Raw genomic sequence first — 16,747 nt, 5'->3', positions numbered from 1 at the left:
ATGAAAGGACGCTGGAGGCCTTTTCCTTGTTAAAGACAGTTTATTTGCCCACATGGTAAATTTCCGGGACAATAGAACACCTCTTGCTATACAAAACATCCAAATTTTTAAATTGTCTGCAGTACAAATCTGTAAAGCCTGGTTTGTTCACTTTTTTTTTCCCGTTTCTACAAATCAACAAACATGGGGAGGGGGCATCAGAACTAAAAAGGGATAAAATGAAGAACACGTCCCCCTCCGGAGCAACAGACAGAACACTCAACTCACTGGCCACAGCTAGTACCTGTGGAAGGCGTAGCTAAATAAAATGTACAAATTAAACTAAAATTTCACTCGATACAAAAAAAGCCGTATTTACAGATACCTTACAACAGCTTTGACCCCGGACCCCCTCGTTAGAATCAAGTAATGAACACCGCCAGCTCGGCTTCGGGCGCGAGGTGGGCGGCGGCCTCGGTCACATTTGGGGCTCCTCCCCCCAGCCACACCCCGCTGGCAGCCAATGGAGAATTTGAAAAACAATGTTGCTTGTCTACATTCACAAAGCTGGTGTGCAGAATTCCCTGCTCTGTAAAGGGTGGATGTGGGGACGTTTAACGGGTGGGGCTCCTATGATGTTGTTTCATAAGTGCACAGCAATAAAAGGGGAGGTGGAACTGAGGAGGTAATAAACAGATAAATACTCATCTATGCAGCATGGAAATAAGAAGAGAGGATAAAACTGTGGTTGGATGGAAGATACGGAGCCCGGATTCGTTGTGGGATTTCATCACTTCAGAGGCCAGTGGAACAAACTAACTGCACACTGAAGGAACCCAACTGAAACACCTCAGCCATCTACAGAACATCTAGAGAGAAAAAAGGAGAAAACTAAAATCCCCCAAATGTATTTTTTTGAACCCCAACAGCCAAGTCCAGGCAACTGAAAGAAATGAGACGAGCCATGACTGGTGGTCTGTTCCACAACATTCAAAAATGGCTTCAATTTTCCTGAAGATACCACATCAACAAGAACCAAAACACATCAGAAAACGAACAGGAGAGAGAACCAGAGAGCAGGACCATCATGAGAAATAAAAACGTAAAGAGTGCAATTATTTGGTCCCCTGCAACTCCGAAATTGACCAAGTGGACAGACAGGTTCTTTGGCTCAAAAAGAAGCGGTGGGCGGGGCCAGGTGGGGTTGGGTGGGTGTGGCAGGCGTCCTCCATCCTCAGCTTGAGCGGTTTGGTTTGTGTGATATAAGAACCTGGCGAGGGGTTAAAAGGAGATTAAAATAAAGCTGGACGCGGCGGTGGGGAGAGCGCCCCCCGGTGGCTGGAGGAGAACAGGACGGGCGCAGGACACGCCCTCTTCTCATGGCTCAGCTTGGTGCTGCTCTCAGTCACTCCGAATCAGTCCGAGTCAGAGCTGGACGAGTCGTGGGAGCTGCTGCTGCTTTCTGACTTGTTCTCTTTGTCCTCTGTCTCTTCATCATCATCGTCGTCGTCGTCATCGTCATCCTCATCATTCTATAAAAATCAAATTAATCAAAGTTAATCAAAACAACACCCAAAAATGTTTACAATAACTTGTTAATGAAGCTCACATCATCATCATCATCGCTATCATCTTCACTAGAAGAGTCTTCAGACTCCTTTTCGTCATCGTCGTCGTCGTCATCATCATCATCCTCCTCCTCTTCTTCCTCCTCATCCTCAGAATCCTGGTGAAAAGGGCCGGAGCACATTTTTTTGAAAACTATTTCCTTCACAGTTACTCTAAGGCAAATTTTCATGACCTTGTATGTTCTCTGGGGAAAAAAAGGTCGAACTCACCAAAATAACTAAAATGATGAAGATATGCGGGTACATTAACGTAACTCACCATTTTCGACGCCTTCGCCTTCACCTTGGCGTTGGGGCCTCCAGGCTTCGCCGTGCTCTTTCTCTTCTGCGAGGCGGGAGAAATACGTTTCATTTTCACCCGAACGCGAATAGAAAGGGACGCTCTGATTGGGCGGGCTGGATTACCTGCGATATGTATTCTTTGTAGGCGTTTCTCTCCTGCGAGGACAAGCTCTGAGAACAAGGAAGCGAGAGTCATTACCATCCGAGCTCCACCTTTATGGGAAAAAGATCCGTCACTTTTCAGAGGACTTCCTCACCGACAGCCACTGCTCCATCTGCACTTTGTACTGCTTCTGCTTCTCCTCGGCGATCTTCTTGTAGCGCTCCTTCTCCTTCAGCGGCTGGCGCTGCCAGCGGCCGCCGATCTCGGCCATCCGCTCCTTCATTGGCAGGTGGTTCAGTTCCCCGTTGGACAGCATCTCCTGGGAGAACTTCTGGTAGCCGTTTCTGCTCATAGGGGGTCAAAGGTCAGGGTTTGACAGAGGAAGATCCGCCCCCCTGAATCACAGAAACATTAAAACACGTACGATGGCGGCTTCTTGGGCTCCCCGTCGAACTTCATCTTCTTCCCCGAGGCGGCTGGGACGGGCGGGGTCCGCATGTCACTCAGTTCTCGCTGAGGGTGGAGAGAGGGTGGAGGTGTCAATTGAACTATATAGGAACCGCTCGGCGCCCGACTCCGTATCCGTTCCCAGCTGAGCTGGGGTGACCTGCTTTAAGAGCGCAGCGCTGTCGTACGGGTGGGTGTGGCTTCGAATGGCGAACAAAATCGGAATATAGGGTTCGGATAGAACCCTGCGAAATGTAATAAACCCCCTGCGATAATAAATACCCCGAGTTAGCACTACGGTTTTATATACGTTGTATCGGCGGTCGCCGAACCCGAACCAGCAAAAAACGAACCACTCACCAAAACAAACTTACAAGCGGCGAATCGTACGGAAAGGATAGGAGTATAGCCCGGAAATTCCGAGCAAGCTCGACCCGGCACTCCCCGACAGGCCGGAACACCGATGAGGTGAGAATGAGAGCAGCCGCTCTCAGTTTAGTCAGTCGGTAAACGGTGAGAAAACTACACAGTTTGGTCGTGTCAGCCCACGTACACACAAGTTCACAGCATGCTGTGACCGGTAGGAACACACTTCTCAGTCCCCGCCATTCCGGAACATCCCAACACGTCCACCGGCGAGTGCAGAATTGAATACGTCGAGCGCCACAGGCCGTTCTGCTCGTTCCGCAACACGCGTACTACAAATTCACACCCAGACGTACCGGGTGTGACGCGAGCGGTTATATAACATTCTGTATTCAGCGGTCGAGTTTAAATCAAACAGTCCGACAATATTTAAAAAAAAAATATGAACCAGCGCAGCATTTATCATGCAGTCCCTCCAGGATTCCAAACTGCGGAACCGATCGGGGCGTGGTCCAGATCCGGCACCGACACGCGGTGCTCTTATTTTCTCTAATGGCTCTGCAGTATTTTTATATGATTTTATTTCTATTATATATATGTGTGTGTGTGTGACTGGGACTTCTGCTCTCTGTGCTCTCGCAGATATTTTATATTCCAATATAATCACAATCTCTCCTGTTTGCAGCCCTACGTGGAACCTGCACACACCTCGTATCGCTTCTGGTCCTCGGCGGCCTTCTTAATCCACATGATCTTCTCCTTTTTCTCCATGGTGTTCCAGGTGACCTCCATGGCCTTCTGGGCCTTTGGCCTGTCATTCTAAAGAGGGGTTTAGGACATTTAGGAGGTTTCGCCTCTCCGACTGAGTATTCATATGGAACTGGGCCACACCTTGTACTTCGCCAGGTAGTCACCAATGACCGTCTGCTGCCAGATGTCCTGCGCGGTTTTAGGCGGTTCAGGCAGCCGGTTCTTCTCTTCCTGTTCGCGTTTCTCAGACTCGGCCTTCAGAACCGCCTCCAGGTTTTTGTATTTCTCCTACAGGGCAGAAGAATTCAACATTTTTTTTTTTGTTGTTATAAAAAAGCCTTCATCTCCTCTCCTGAAGCCAAGGCAGCGTCCCTCATACCTTCTTCTTGTCGGAGAGCTCGTACCACATGCGCGCCAGCATCCTGGTCAGCTCGCTGTCGGACAGGTCGGGCCGCTCCTGCTGCAGCTTGGGCCGCTTCTCCTCGGCGAAGATGAACATGGCGGAGATGGGCCGCTTGGGCTTTTCGGGGTTTGTCTGGTTACAGACGGGTCCGGGATGAGGAACAGAGAAGAAAAGACATCTTCACAGACACAGAACATCTCCTGCCGCACTGACCTTGGCTTTGGTGCTCCTCTTTTTGGAGGCGGGGCTACCGGCTCCCCTTTTGAAGCCCTGCATCTTCTCTTCTCCCAGAACCCTCTGCTGTTCTTCTTCGGACAGACTCTGCAGAGCGAGACGCGCTTGTTAACGAAGGATAAGCAAGTAGAGCGTGATGTGATGAGGACCATCAAACACTTACGAGTAAAAACCGGTTCATCTCCACCTCGTATTCTTTCTTTTTCTGAAAACCGAAGAAAGAAGAGATATAAATTCTGAAGAGAACCTGAAGAAACGTCCCCACGTCAGCATCTACCCACTTGCTCGCAGCGTTTCTGGTAGGCGTCCTTCTCAACCTGCCGGAGCTGCTTCCACCTCTGGCTGCACATGACCATGCGTTCCGTACTCGGGACGTCCTTCATGCTGGGCATGAGCTCCGCGCAGAACATGGAGTAGCCGTTCCTGCACGCGCAGAGGGAGGAACGGCGTGAACACAGGAGCCGAGCGCCGCGGCGTCCACCAGGAGACCACAGTCAAACTCACGGAGGAGGCTTGTCAGGCCGGCCGTCAAACTTGTCCTTCAGCTGCCGCTCAGCCTTGGTCAGCGTGGACTTCACGATGTCGCCCTCGGTCATGTTGAGCTCCGGGTGCTGCTGGATGAACTCCCGCATCGTCCCCTACGGCAACAGAGGACAAATCAGAGGAGACGGCACGCGACGTAGCAGCTGGACGATGTCCCACAAGAGACACAGGACATTACCTCGTACAGTTTCTGCTGCTCCAGCGACTTGCCGATCCACTTCAGCCTCTTCTTGTCCAGCAGCTGCGTCCACTGCTTCCCCAAATTATCCTTGATGTCTTTGGTTGTTGCCTGGACACAGATCAGTCGGTCAGTCAGTCTCCGCCCACCACCGACCCCCTCGACGAATGGCCAGGTGGGGGCAGAGACTTACGTCCGGGTGGGTCTTCAGGAAGGCTTTCTTCTCGTGGTTGTACCACAGCTGCTGCGGCGTCTTGGGCTTCTCGGGGACATTGGAGCCCTTCTTGGACATGTTCTCCAGCAGGTCTGGATGCTGCTCTCTACATTCAGACACGAGAAAATTATAACACGGCAGGTACGCGGTATAATATCTCCGGGATAAAAACAGCGTCTTCCTACTTGAACTTCATCATGCTCTGCATAAACACTTCCTTGTCCCTGACGAAGTCCTGCACGTATTTGGCCTGAAGACACAACAAATGTCCAGTTAGCAAAGAACGTTTCAGACAAAACACAAGCGGCAAAAATCCTGCCCACCTTCTTCCTCTCCGGCAGCTCCTTGTACTTCTTGGAAAGGATTTTCGTTAGGTCCAGGTTGCTCATTTCCGGGTGAAGCTTGGCGTACTTCGCTCGTTTCTCCATAAAAAAGCGGAAGTACGGCGTCAGGGGCTTTTTGGGAAAGTCTGGGTGCTTCTGTGGAGCGGCGAGGCCAAAGGTCAAACGTGTACCGAATATTCTACAGACCGCATCTTCGTCCTCGAAAAACCTACCTTCAGTTTCTTCCCCTTGTACGGGTTCTTGATGTAGTCCTGGGCGTCTACGATCAGTTCTGTTAACGTGCGGAACTTGCGGATCTGCGTTGGACGGAAGAACAACAGCTGGTTTAAGGAACGCAAAATGACGGGCAAAATGGAAATTTCTAGAAGTGCAGGGAGACGGACCTCTCGTGACACTTCCTGCCACTTCTGCTTGCACATCTCTCCTGAGAAGGCGCTGAAGGCCACCTTCCCCCAGTCCAGGTGCGACTCGGACGTCTTGTACTTGGCTACGTCCTTCGGGGGGAGGTTCACCTTCATGGCATCCAGAAGTTTGAGCAGGTCATCCTGGGCCCATTCTGGGAAAAAAAAAAAAAAAAAAACCCAAACTAAAACATTTAAAAAGCACCATGTTCCTGCACCAACATGAATATTACATCTCAATCCCGGTTTTACTCTCCAGTCCTTTCCAAGTTTGAATTTATTATTTCATGGTGAATATTTATTTAGTTTAGCATTTTTATTTTATTTTTTTTTAAGACAATCAGCACTTTAATGACGAGAATGTGTTAAATTATACAAATGAATGACTAATCAGATGACGAAATAACGATCTCACCTTTGTCTTTAGTAGAAGCATCCATGTCTCCATTCATCATCTGCTTTCTTCTTTATCTAATTTAAAAGGTAAAACAGCGTTATTGTGAAATGTTTAAGTGTTTTTGTCTTTTTAATTGTGCAGCATATGGATTTTTTGAACGCCCCGGTAGATGGATGCACCGTCATCGTGAATAAACGCCTGTGCGTGTGTGTTAAACGGCGCCGTGAAATGGTGGCGCTCGACACGCCGCCCTCCGCCGGAGCCGAGTCTCCCGAACCCGGCAGGGGCAGCGAGGCGTCGCGGCGGGACTCGGTCCTTCTCCCGGTGGGACGCGGCTCGGTGCGGGCGGACGGGGAGAGGAAGCGGACGGACAGCCGACCGACCGGGGACGACGGTCCGCCGCCGGGGTTACGTCGTCCGGCGCCCAGCGCCATTTCGCGGCTGCGAGGCGGGCTGGAAGGTGTCATGGCGGCGCGTCTGCAGCTCGACCCCCGCCTGGCTTTGTGGAGCCGTCGGTGGTGGTTTTTTTTTTTTTCTCCGTCCGAGAGGACGACCGAGCACAGGCTCCAAAAACACGAGTTTACACGCTAAATTCGACACGCCGCCCGTACACGAAGCAAAAAACGTCAAATTTTACTCCTCGTTCAACAAAGAACCGCTTCCAGCAGCTCCACGACCGGGGAACCCGTCCGGAGAAACGGCGCGAATTACCACCAAATTTGCACAGAAAATGGCACGGATTTCAATTATACATGAAATAAGAACAAAGGAGCGGCCCGGGTCGAGCCTGCCGGAGCGTCGTGGACGGCGGCCGTTCACCACTCGCGTCGCGGCTCGGAAAAACACCCGCGGCCGCGGGGAAACGGAAAAAAGGCGCTGCGGCGGTACACCAAATACGGCGTTTCGAACAGATTAAAGCCGCGGAGGCCGAACGCGGCGACGCGACCTGCGCGGTGACCTTACAGGCGGGCGGCTGGAACCGGCTGGACCGCCGCCTCCGAAAAAACGACTTTTAAAAAAAATATATAAAAACACGACGAAAACGACACTTTTCATATAAAACACGACGAAAAGGCGCCCGGAGCGGCGGCCCGGGACGCCTCGCCCGATCTCACCGTGAAAAGGCGCCGGCGCGTCGCCTCGGTCGGGTCCGTACGGCGGCGTATTGTGTGGCCGCTTCAAAGCCCTGGAAGTCGCCCCGTCGCCCCGCGTAAAAAAAAACCGTAAACCGTCGCGCAGCGCAGCGACCGACCCGCCGGACGAGCTCGCCGCGGAAAATGACGCGCGGCGCCGCGTCGCTCGGCGCTTTCCCGCACGGATTCGCGTCAGAGACGGGGAGGAAACGCTCCGTCCGAGACGGCGGGCAGCACGCTGGCGTGACGACGGCCGTGGAGCCGCCATGCTGGAACCGCGGAGCCCGGCGGCGGCGGCGGCCGAGCGAGACGGGAAAAGGCGCCTTTCGGCGGCTCGGCTCGGCTCGCCGGACGCGGGAGACCCACCTGGGCGGCTGCGCTGCGTCCGTCCGTCTGTCCGCGGCGTGTGGCGGGGAGATTTACCCGACCTGCTCCCTGTCGGTTAACTGCGGGCGGGCGGCTGCTGCTCCCCCGGCTGCTGCCTCATGGAGAGTCGCCTTCCGCGGAAATGTAAATGTCGACCGGGCGGGTACAAAGAAGCACCGGGCGTCCCCCGCGACTCTCTAACCCGCGTTATTCCGCGACGTTTTCACCGCGGTCGCCGCGGTTCGTTTTTCGGAGAAGGCGGCACCACGTTCCTCCCTTCGCCCGAGCCGCGGGACTAGAAATTCGGGTATGGCGACCTCCGGAACGCACGACCCCCACCGTCCCGATTCCACCCGAAACTCACCCGAGCAGCGAACGCGAGGGCGGCGGGGCTGCGATCCGCGTCGGCGCGTCGCCCCGGGTCTTTTCGCGGCGGGAGGCGGCGGGGCTCGACCTGTCGCTCCGTGCGCGGAGCCGCTTGTGGAGCGGGGGGAGGATTGAACGTCCGCCAGCACTGCGCCGTCGGTCCATGGCGCTGGAGTTCCAGTCCCCGCAGAGACGGGAACTTCCCCCGCCTCCATCCCACTCAGCCCTGCCGCTCCGGCCGCCGCTCCTCCCGGAGTCGCTCGTCCGCGTTTTTACTCTCTCCGGCGGGGACGGAGCGGCGGCGGCGGCGCCCGTATCTCCGGCCCCGGCCGCCGGCACCGCCCGCGATGCGGGGCCCGGACGCTCCTTCCGCGGCTTCACTTCTTCCTTTTACAACTAAGTCCGTTTGACAGCCACATTTTTTCTCGCCATGTAATTTCTCTCCACTCCACCTTGTCTGTTTGTGGGCGTCGCTCCCATCATCCAATCAAGGCGGGCGGCCGCCCGGCGCCCTGATCCAGGCGGCGGGGACACGTGTTGACTCTTCACCGTCAACTCGCTTTCATTATGGGGCTTAGAATAAAATCAGAAAAGTGTCAAATCACCTTCCAACATACCCGGATTTTTTCTGTCTCTTCTCTCCACACACACACGTTCATATTAACAACAGCCAGTTTCATATTAATATAGAAATATTGATCAGACTGAGGGGCAAATCTCTTTATTAAAAAGCAACATTTACTCTGATCCGGGATCAGGTATAAAAATACAGAGCAGGCGTCCATTTCCCCCGAGGAGCTGAAATATATACAACCAGCAGTAGTTTCATTCACACAGCAACTAAAACTCTTTCATTGTGGGGGTTAGAATAAAATCAGAAAAGTTTCTTACTTTATTAAAACAAATCACTTTCCTCCATATCCTGTTATTTTCTGTCTCTTCTCTCTACACACGGCATGTTTCATATTAATATTGAAATATTGATCAGACTGAGGGGCAAATCTCTTTATTGAAAAGCAACAGTTATTCTGATCAGGCACACAGGTATAAAAATACAGAGCAGGCGTCCATTTCCCCCCGATGAGCTGAAATATATACAACCAGCAGTAGTTTCATTCACACACCAACTAAAACTGGCTCCATAAGGTCTAAAATATGTATGATGTTCTTTCGAACATTCGATTTCATGATCACACGACTGAAGGTAAATTATGAGCAAAGCTAAAACATTCATTCCCATTTCAAATTAAAACACGGAACTCACTTCTAAAGTATACAAAAATGATAAAGTTATTATTAGTAAATTCTAAACAGTGAACTTCGTGATGACAGTGTTTAAGGCGGTCCTCACGATGGAAAATACTGAGAGTTTCGGTAAAAGGCTACTGCGGCTTACAAAGCCAAATATGAAAGATGACTCCAGGGTGTTCAGGGCCTTCAGGGCAGCGGGGATTCGGTGTACACGTCCTGTCCCGGCTCCTCCTCGAACGTCACCTTGGCGTCGTCTGAATCCAGCTGTGGGAACGGGAGATGGCGGTGAGACAGCAGCCGGAATTCGCCGGGCCCGGAGTGACGAACGGACACTTACACATTTCATTTCCATCACGGTGAACAGGCGGCCCGTCATGAACATGCGCAGGGGGATGGTGAGGATGAGGATGAAGGGCAGGGCCAGGGACGCTTTACTCGACTTGACCATCCAAAGCACCGCCAGGCACACGACCTGGATCAAGGTGAACAGGTGCATCCGCAGGGTCGGCACCTGGGTACGTGGACATGAGGAAAGCATCTCACGGTCATCAGAATAAAGCAACCCACATACGCCCTGGTATAAAAAGCGACACGTTTCATAACGTGTGACGTGAAGGACCAGCTCTGGAGAGTTACCCTGGTGGCATATGGGTCGCTCGGGTGGTACTTCTTGGGCACGATCAGGAGCAGAATGCGGTCCCAAAGCTGGATACCGCTCAGCGATGTGATACCCATGTAGAGGAAAATTCCGAACAGGGCTGTCATGGGAATCATCTTCAGGATGGGTTCCATGAGAATGGATAGTCCTGAGGAGACCGGAGAAAAACTGATCTAAGGACAATTCGGGGATCATTTCATGTTTTTTTTTTACCTACTGAGAAGCTCCAGTCCACTGAGGGGAATCACTCACCAACCAAGGCAGCCACCAGAATGCCACTGATCCTCTGCTCCACAACCTTCTCTATGACGGGCTTCGGGCCCTTGCTCATCACGGTGAGGGCGTTGCCGTGGGTTACCGATCTCACCGTCGCAGCGCTGAGCCATGGGATCCCGAACACCGAGCATATTCCTCCCAATGCCACAATCAGCAGAAGGTCCAGGTGGAATCCAGAGCCTTTGATCATCTTGCGCTCTGGCTTGCTCACGATAAGTCTTGATGGTGAAGTAATAACGTCAGGTCACATTTCTGAAGCGTATTAAATTGTCATGTTGCAAAAAGACTCACGTTGTAATCTGGGACTCGAGGAAGATTAGGATGAAGACAAGGATGGCTGGAACAAGACAGCCAAACATCATCCAGAGGGGAAAAGCCTTCTTCTCGCCCAGGGGATTGATCAGCCATCCTCGAGCGGAGGTGTTGGAAACGGTCAGACCTTTGGGCACCACCAGTTTCTGTTTTGGAGGGACGGAACGTTAATCACACATACATGGCCCCACGTGCTTCTCATGCTACGTTCTTCATGTGGCACTTACTTGGGTGTAGGCGTCTTCGATTGTGATATCCACAGCGATCATGAAGAAGATGGCAATGGGCACGCCGAAATCGCCAATCATACGTCGCAGCTGGACAACACAATGGACAGTCAGTGGGCGTGTCATACTTATCTCAGGCCAGTGCTCGCAGAACGGCCTGTTTACCGGTCCGGGAAGGAACACGCTGTTCTTGAACTGCCGCAGGAAGAAGGCTATGAAGAAGCAGCCAAACATCAGGCACATGGAGAGCAGGGCGGTGTTGGGATAGGGGCGCTCGCGAACTTGGTGGTGGACAGACACGTTGCCGTCATGATGGGTGACGTTCATAACTTCTACCACTGGGTGGAATGGGTCGTCCAGGGTGTGGTTAAGATGCTCGTAGTTGAGAATCAGGGGGTGGGCCTTGAAAATCTACAATGGAGGAAAAGGTCCCACAATACAGATGACAAGACTGCATGAAAACTCCTGCATGATTGTTTGCATGGTCGTAGGCTGGTATGTACGCTGAGTAGCTTGGCGAACGTCTCGTAGATGAAGATCAGGGAGATGAGGATGGAGAAGATCTCCTGAGTGAAGCGGGAGATGAATCTGACCAGGAAGCTGCCCTCCACAGCCATGATGACCACCACAATGACCACCAGCCAGATTCCCACCCAGATACGGCCCACAATGTACTCAACATTCTGGGCTTTGCAGAACTGGTGTGTGGATGAGAGGGTCAAACATGTGAGGATGTTAATAAATGGATGGGTGACCGAATGATTGTTAAGTGAAGAAGTCTCACCTGGAAGAAGGCCTCCTCAAACACCATTAGCGGTCCAGTAAAGCCAATGACTAGAATCGGTTGAGCAGCAAATAAGGTGAAGATGACGCCCTGAACACAGGTGGCAATCATCAGCTCAGACACGCCCATCATGTGCTCAGTCTTATCCGCTGGGGGTAGAATATCAAACATCAGAGGATCAGAACTCAAGAGAACGTTGGATGCCCCATCAGTTCTCCGTTCTGCTGCTTACCCAGCAGCCCTCCGAAGGTGATAGCAGGGGACAGGGCGGCGAAGTAGATGAAGATGACGGCAGACAGAACCTGGGGGTTGAGGCCATCCACAAAGTCGCTGATGAAGTAGGGATAGCGGCGCTTGATGTCCTTTACGAGACCACCGAATGGGTAGCCCGTGCGGGCCAAGGGGTCTTCACGTGGCACCTCAGGCATGGCAGCTGAATGAAGTAAAAAGTGAGAAGTTCAACACGTGGACATGGGTAGGGTGGGGAGAAGGTATCATTTACACAGACCTTTAGCTCTTTGTCCAAAGAGAATTCTGATGTCAGTGGGGCGGTGTCTCTCACGAAGCATCCTCTTCTGGAAGTCGATGACCGGCTGAAGCATGGCTTCATCCTGGATCTCCGTGGGTGGAATCACAATGCTGCAGTCCATGAAGTCGGCGATGGCGTTGGTGATTTCCATGTCACTCTGGGCCAGGTATGCCTCCAAGCTGAACACCTGTTGGACAGATGGGCTTCGTCCTCATGCACTCCTTCTAGAAAAGTCTCAAAACCTTCGCCACGCCTGAGTTCTAGCTGCGTAGATAGATAGACCCTCACCCAGTCGGCCATTAGTGCGCCCATGGCACGCCCGCTCTCGTGGAAGTCCAGTCCACTCTGTGTTGGTCCCACCAGCACGTAGACAAAGCGCACGGGCACAGAAGCCTCCAGAACCGACTCCATCACTGCCGCCTCCTTCAGCCTGACAAAAGCCACCACCGGCTTCTGCAGGAACTCCAGAGCGCCTAGAGCACACAGACCCGACTTTACAAGCTATCGGCAGTAGCGCTGACCTCCGAACATCCAATCAGAACATACCTGCCAGGACAACAGAGGCCTCCAGACTATCGGCAGCGTCTCGCTGGAAAAGGCAAAATGTGAGCGTCACTTCACCTACTCGCAGTTTGGAAGGAAGAACTTGAGGTGAAAACCGGTACCTGCTTGGTCACAGAAAATGTCTCCAGCTCAATTCCGCCTCCAGTCTGTCCGGGTTCTGTCTGACTGCAGCAACACAGAAGGTGTGGAGAGTGGACCATCAGTTCATCGTGAGGAGAGAGACGCTTTCATTAGTGAGCATCGGTGAGATGCTGCTGTACCTGCGCTTCTGACACAGCGCCTTGAGAAGAAGGTCGGAGTCGCTGGGACGGATCTCCCTCTTGGCCAGGAGCTCGTCCACGACCTTCTGAGCCACGGCGCCAAGACTGCTCTCGTTGGCATCCAGAATCACAGCGCCTGTTTGGTCGCCATAGCAACACATTTTATTACGAGGTTCGTCCCTCGAACCACGGGTTCATGTTGGTGTTCAGACAGGGTCTCACCATTGACCATGACCTTGCGGAGCTGAATCAGACTCTTGAAGGTCAGGTAGGAGATGTGGGAGGAGCCCCATTTGCCGGAGGCGGGGTTGTAGCTCTCCTCGTAGCCCACCCACCGTCCTGTTTCCTGCCACACCCCGGCCTGAAGCTCGTTCAGCTCGACGTAGGCCTGCAACACAGCACGCAGTGAGGAATTGTGGGTCCTTCTCCGCTTGTGACACCATGTTGATGAAGGTGTCCTGGTACCTGTGAGTCTCCTCTGGTTGTGGCGTTGGTGTTGTAATTCAGAGCAGCTGAAACAGAGTAGAAGAAGGGAACAGTTTATACTCTGGTGCGCCTCTGTGTGGTAGTAGCTGTAGAATTACTGGCACCCTCTGGATCTGTTGTGAAAATGGGGCCCTCATCCTCCTCCTGCCTCCTGTCTTCATATTGGCCCTGGTAGCCTGGGGGAGTCCTGCAGGTGGGACAGACAGGTAGACATAAAACACTCACAGGGTCTCCCAAATCTCACATAAACAAATCTCCCAAATCTCCCATAATGCATTGATTTAATGCAGATTTTTTATTTCTTTTTACATTTACGGCATTTACCAGACGCCCTTATCCAGAGCAACTTACAGTCAGTAGTTACAGGGACAGCCCCCCCCAGAGACACTCAGGGCTAAGTGTCCTGCTCAGGGACACAATGGTAGTGGGGTTTGAACCTGGGTCTTCTGGTTCATAGGCGAGTGTGTTACCCGCTAGGCTACTAGCACCCAAATTATTTTTGTATGGGAATGACAAGGTCACCAAACTCACCTCTGAACCAGAAGACCACAAAGTCCCAGGTTTAACCCCCACTTACTACCATTGTGTCCCTGAGCAAGACACTTAACCCTGAGTGTCTCCAGGGGGGGACTGTCCCTGTAACTACTGATAAGTAAACATCTGGTAAATGCTGTAAATTGTGGCCACCAGGGGGCGTCATGGTTCCACCAAATCTACAGGCCTCTTATCAGGATGGTCAGGGGCGTTTCTCAAGTTGCCAAGAAACAGAAATAAGTCGTAACTGTCATCTAAATTTAAACACTAACCCGGAATAACGAACGAACGTGTCCATGTGTATACACAGCCAAACAGGGAAAAATGTAAAGGGAGTTCAAACTGGGCATACATGAAGGACATACATGTTTATTGGAGAAGGAAAGGGAGAGTCGTGGTCCCCATAGGACATCTCATTTTCCTGCAGAGAAATAATAATAATAAAATGATGGGAAAAGCTGAAAAAAATGCTTTAATGCTCAGTCACATTTTTGTTGGAGATATTTTTTCTCACCTCTTCAAATGTCAGCCCTCCTTCCATCGGTGAATGTTTCTGTTCTCTATTCTCTACCTGTCCTGGAATCGTGGAATGTTACCTCATTACCTGTACACACACACACACACACACACACACACACACACACATTAGTTCCTTACATTACAGTGTGAAAAGGGAAACCTGGCTCTGGAGAACCACCATGTGTGATGATCATATTTGGTTTTATTCGTTTCATTTTTTACTTTGAGGTGATCAGTCTCAGGAGCCGTTGGTTCAGAACCAGGCAGACAGAGAGAAGATCTGACGCCGCTGTGTGCACATGAGATGTTTGGGGCCTTATCTCCTCGCAACGCCCTTGTTTCTGAGAGCCCCCATCTACTGAGAAGCCGATTAAACGTTTACCAGCGTTCAACCTCCTTTTTAGAGAAGGAACCAGAACCAGTGGAAAATGCTGACTCCCACTTTCAGATGTTCACATAAATGTTAGGTAGAAACCATGCATCAGATGAATAAAAAAAAGTAATCTTAAGGCGATATTAATCTCACAGATATTTAGGGTCACACACCTACAAATAACTAGTTAAATGAATTTTTAAACCATGAAACGCGCATCCCGTCAATTACCACAAGCGAAGGTGATCCCGCGAGGAACTGAACTTCTGGAGACGTGCCTGCTGTAAGAAATGATCTGCCGCCAGTCAGTTAACCAGTGACGCCCGGAGCTCCACCATCCAACTGGAAGCCGAGTGAATGGTTGACGCTCATTACTGCACCGGCACCGCTCTCCAGTCTTAATAAACCGCTCGACCCACACCCCTCCTCCCATCCACACACACCAAGAAGCACCCTTACCTGAGCCGACAGGTGAAGAAGCGGATCGGGCGGCGAGCGTCTGGCGGAGGACCCAGCGCACGAGTGACCGGACGAGCCGTTAGAAGAACCCCAAGGCAGCAGCGCCGAGGGAACACCCACGCCGAACACGTAGCTGAGTCACGGCCCGGGTTCGCCGGGCAGATAAGGGCCGACAAACAGCCCCTATCGCCCCTGCCCACCTTGGCGCAGGGATACCCCAGCCCAGCCCGCTGGAGACGGGGGACGGGCGTGGCGGTCAGGTGCCACCCAGCAGTCCTGTAGCGGCGCGGCCTTTTTTATCCATCCAGTGCATCTGGAGTCCTTCCGTCATTAAGGGGATTCCCTCTCATCATCGCTGAACCCCTCCTGTCCCCCTGAACTCTACATGCACAGATGACCTCCTTTCCACGTACTTTTGAGTTACATTTTTTCCTGCCCCCCCAGAACACAACGTGACTTCAGGCGCCCCATCATTCCCAGTACTGGTGACGTCTTTCTTGTATCGGCGTGTGAAGAACTTGTTAAAATGACAATTCATTAACCTTCCGAGCTGGACGCTCCCTCACGCCGTCTGTACAACGAGACCAACGGTCAAACCTCCGGCCCTGAAGTGACATGATGGTGGACGTTCTGCAGCATCTTCTCGCCTGCACGGCCACGCGGAACGATTAAAAACGATTCTGGAACTCGAGAACGTTTCACACAGTTGAACCACGCGTGGTCTGGTTTTTTTAAGCAGGGTTTGAATTGTCTGGGTTTGGTCTATAAAGTTTTTGGGTACAAATTCAAAGTCATTTAGAACATAACGTCTTGGGTCAGTTTCATGGCTAAAATTTTTTGTTCTTTATCCACTTAATCCATACATGCTGACCCCAGGCCTGTTTTTTCATTCCAATTTTTGTTCTGATTAATTGCCACCAAAATAACATTTATTACAAGTTTGTGTGGGCGGCTGCAGTACCCGAGAAACAAGTTTTTAATGCCCCGGCGTGAGGGGGCGAGGTTCCCCGCTGCAGCTCTGAGCTCGGGGTGATAGGCTCTATCTGAATGGCAGCACTTATCACCGGCGGCCAGAGCTCCATGCAGGACCCACCTAGTCAGGAACACGGAGAACCTCAACAGCGTCTGCGCAGCAGTTATGAATCCATTCTGAATTTTTATTTGATACCATGATGAACTGATTCAGATACAGTGTGTAGGGATGAAGGTGATCTGATGCGGCTCGGCAGGGCAGAAGACACCGAGATCTTCAGTCAGGTCACCAAGTGAAGTGCACGCAGTCCACTGCATGCGAGACCGTCATGAATCCTGCACGCTGCCCCACGTCTCTATCTGGACGGGACATGTGTTCACCGAGCTCACCTGGAATACGATGCTCACC

General features: G+C 51.9%; 2 protein-coding genes across 2 annotated transcripts; both read right to left on the bottom strand.

The window, feature by feature from the left end:
- Window positions 1–26: 26 nt before the first annotated feature.
- Window positions 27–8,557, bottom strand: LOC114793664 (nucleolar transcription factor 1-like). The gene is made up of 21 exons (XM_028985759.1): window positions 8,133–8,557; window positions 6,288–6,343; window positions 5,855–6,027; window positions 5,684–5,767; window positions 5,451–5,606; window positions 5,313–5,377; window positions 5,107–5,233; window positions 4,914–5,024; window positions 4,697–4,830; window positions 4,474–4,615; window positions 4,356–4,397; window positions 4,172–4,279; window positions 3,935–4,090; window positions 3,697–3,843; window positions 3,514–3,624; window positions 2,417–2,505; window positions 2,147–2,336; window positions 2,013–2,060; window positions 1,867–1,932; window positions 1,589–1,705; window positions 27–1,511 (listed from the first exon to the last, which is right to left on the bottom strand). The coding sequence occupies exons 2-21, from the start codon at window positions 6,325–6,327 to the stop codon at window positions 1,395–1,397; spliced, it is 2,223 nt and encodes a 740-aa protein (XP_028841592.1). The 5' UTR covers window positions 6,328–6,343; window positions 8,133–8,557; the 3' UTR covers window positions 27–1,394.
- A 1,014-nt stretch (window positions 8,558–9,571) lies between these two features.
- On the bottom strand, window positions 9,572–15,493 carry LOC114793657 (band 3 anion exchange protein-like). The gene is made up of 21 exons (XM_028985753.1): window positions 15,367–15,493; window positions 14,530–14,619; window positions 14,381–14,436; window positions 13,586–13,668; window positions 13,461–13,507; window positions 13,218–13,383; window positions 12,996–13,131; window positions 12,837–12,900; window positions 12,718–12,760; window positions 12,460–12,644; window positions 12,151–12,358; window positions 11,875–12,075; window positions 11,643–11,791; window positions 11,362–11,556; window positions 11,024–11,269; window positions 10,859–10,948; window positions 10,611–10,777; window positions 10,296–10,537; window positions 10,022–10,191; window positions 9,723–9,896; window positions 9,572–9,649 (listed from the first exon to the last, which is right to left on the bottom strand). Exons 2-21 carry the CDS (start codon window positions 14,554–14,556, stop codon window positions 9,572–9,574), a joined length of 2,727 nt encoding a protein of 908 aa, XP_028841586.1. The 5' UTR covers window positions 14,557–14,619; window positions 15,367–15,493.
- Between the last annotated feature and the right edge of the window lie 1,254 nt (window positions 15,494–16,747).

This window comes from Denticeps clupeoides, chromosome 7 (genome assembly GCF_900700375.1).
Source record: "Denticeps clupeoides chromosome 7, fDenClu1.1, whole genome shotgun sequence".
Classification (NCBI taxonomy): Eukaryota; Metazoa; Chordata; class Actinopteri; order Clupeiformes; family Denticipitidae; genus Denticeps; species Denticeps clupeoides.
This window is presented reverse-complemented; position numbering and strand designations above follow the sequence as displayed.